At 37.3% G+C, this 2,761-nt stretch overlaps 1 protein-coding gene across 1 annotated transcript in view; it reads left to right on the top strand.

The window, feature by feature from the left end:
* Window positions 1–1,634: 1,634 nt before the first annotated feature.
* The window catches only part of LOC101307628 (cytochrome P450 71A25-like), a 2,168-nt gene continuing 1,041 nt past the window's right edge, over window positions 1,635–2,761 (top strand). Inside the window, exon 1 of the mRNA XM_004307450.1 lies at window positions 1,635–2,667. Within this exon, the coding sequence (XP_004307498.1) occupies window positions 1,678–2,667 (990 nt within the window). The 5' untranslated portion in view covers window positions 1,635–1,677. The remainder of the gene's footprint in view (window positions 2,668–2,761) is intronic.

Raw genomic sequence — 2,761 nt, 5'->3', positions numbered from 1 at the left:
AATCTTTGGTGACAAAATCAGTTCAGTCCTGTAACTTTTTTTTTAAATCAGTTCGCTCTTTCAACTTTCATAAACACATCAGTTAGGTCCAATTTTTGAATTCCTCTCGAAATATGATGTCACCAAAGCTGTTGGAACTGACAAATGAACCCATAATTCAGCTTTATCCCCTCATTTTTCAACAAAATGTCTGAAATTATTGGCCCATTTGTCAGTTCCAACAGCTTTGGTAACGTCATATTTCAAGAGGAATTAAAAAATTAGACATAACTGATATGTTTATGAAAGTTAAAGGGGTGAACTGATTTTAAAAAAAAGTTACAGGACTAAACTGATTTTGTCACCAAAAATTTGGAAGGCAAACTGAATTTAATTCTATTCTTAATATACATATACAAGACCCTCTTAGTTCTCATGATTATGTGTATCTTTTAATCAAATGAAACATAAAATCACAAACCGTGTCATTTGCTCTATCAAATAACAAACGTCTAATGTTAACATAGTATTATTTATGTAGTTATGTCCAAGAATAATGTTCAATTAATATGATAGAATCTAGTGGTTAGTTTGCTAGTTGTATCAACAGAATAACAATTTGCTTGCTGGTCTATACTTGGGACGGTGGCTACGGCTTAGTTTGTACTAGACAAAAAAAACTCATGCATCAAATGCATGGGAGGAAACCACTGGGAGGGAAATTGCCTGCAGGAGAGAGAGAGAGAGGGGTAAATAATCAGAAAATCAAGGACAAAATGATATATGTAGGACAGATGGCAAAATCGTTGTTAAAGAGAAGATAGAGGAAAGAAACGTAATTTAGCCCTCGGTCAGTACTACCGTACTGTTTGCTACAGTTAATGAACAGTATTCTGCCATCTCTGAACTAGAGTATTGTAAATAATAGAAGGCGGCTACTGGCCAATTTGGTAGCAGTGTCCAAAGAAAAATGTATGTATAGTAGTACCAGTAATTTGACTCATCTTACGTTTTCTTTTTAAAGATGTTCTCTCTACTAATAAAATAATAATATAGTGAACTATGTGCGAGATGCTTTCCTCTTGGGCCTCGTTTTGTTGACAGAAATGAAATTGGTTTTTTGGTCTTTTCTATATACATAGGAAAGTAAACTTTTCACTAGTTTTTTTAAGATATTTGAGAATGTCTAGAAAGTAACTAATAAATGTATTTTATTTTATTTTCTAATATTTGGTTTATGCATGGATATGAAAGTAAGTAACATTAATTTATCAATTATATCTTTAGTATTAAAATATAAAATATTTAAGATTCAAAAATTTTAGGAATAATTTGGTAATAACATACATTAAAATAATATTTGAAAGATGCAATTAATATGCAATTAATGTTAATTAGGAAAGTATGAGGGAGATTAAATCCCATGGTATATGGGAGGATCTAATTTCTCATCTATTCCCATATTACAGGAAAATCTTTTCTTTCCTTAGGTGTCCCAAACAAAGGAAAATAACAACTTTCCTTTCCCAACCTTCACAAACCGTGAACCAAACGAGTTCTTGGTTCTTCTTATCTATTGGTTCTATCCAGAGTTCCAACCCTAGTCTAGATCTGATCTTATATAAACTGGTCTCGTGCTCAACATTATCATCCAACAAAACACACATACCTAGAGCAAGTACTGAGAGAAGATCTAAGATGTCGAGTGATCAAATCCTGCAAATGCTTGAGCTCAAAAACCAAACCTTGTTGCAAGCTCTCAGTTCCTTAACCCTAATGCCTGTGCTACTTCTTCTCATATTCCTCATTCTCCTATGGTTCATCACTAGCCCTACTACGAAAAACTCACCACCTTCTCCACCAAAGCTTCCCATCATCGGAAACCTTCACCAGCTAGGCTCCTACCCTTATCGCTCACTCGAAGCCCTAGCTAAGCGCTTCGGCCCTGATCTCATGCTCCTCCGTTTCGGAAGCGTGCCCGTCCTTGTGATCTCGTCCCCTGAGACAGCCAGCGAGGTCCTAAAGACTAATGGCCTCGTCTTCTCCAGCCGACCCAAGTTGATTGTCTTCAAGAAGCTCCTCTACGACCACCGTGACGTCTCGGCCGCGCCATACGGGGACTACTGGAGGCAGATGAAGAGTGTTTTCGTTCTGCATCTTTTGAGCAACAAAAGGGTTCAGTCTTTTCGTGGTGTTAGAGAAGAAGAAACCAAACTGATGCTCAGGAAGATAGAGCAACAGTCCATGTCTTCATCACCGGATCATTCAGTTGCTGGAAATCTAAGCGAAATGTTATCGACTCTGACAAATGATGTGAGCTGCAGAGTGGCTCTTGGGAGGAAGTACTGCGTTGGAGAAGATGGTAAGATGTTTCAGGAGCTTCTGAAGGAGTTCATGGAGCTGATGGGACGTGTGAATATCGGGGATTACATTCCATGGCTTGCGTGGTGGAGCAGCGTCAATGGTTTGAACGCTAAACTAGACAAGGTGGCTAGACGGTTTGATGATTTTTTGGACAAAGTTGTTCAAGAGCATAGAGATATTGGCGAAAGTGATTCAAAGAAGAATAATGGTATTAATGGAAAAAACGAGGATAATAAGGACTTCGTGGACGTCTTACTTTGGCTGCAGAAAGAAAAGGTGGCTGGTTTTGCTCTTGATAGTCTTAGCATAAAGGCTCTCATCTTGGTAATCCAATCTATCTCTTCATCTCTTATTATCTAGGTGTAAAACTTAATACACCAAACACACATATCAAAAGTGTAGTTTCCGACATATATAT

Source organism: Fragaria vesca, linkage group LG7 (genome assembly GCF_000184155.1).
Source record: "Fragaria vesca subsp. vesca linkage group LG7, FraVesHawaii_1.0, whole genome shotgun sequence".
Classification (NCBI taxonomy): domain Eukaryota; kingdom Viridiplantae; phylum Streptophyta; class Magnoliopsida; order Rosales; family Rosaceae; genus Fragaria; species Fragaria vesca.
This window is presented reverse-complemented; position numbering and strand designations above follow the sequence as displayed.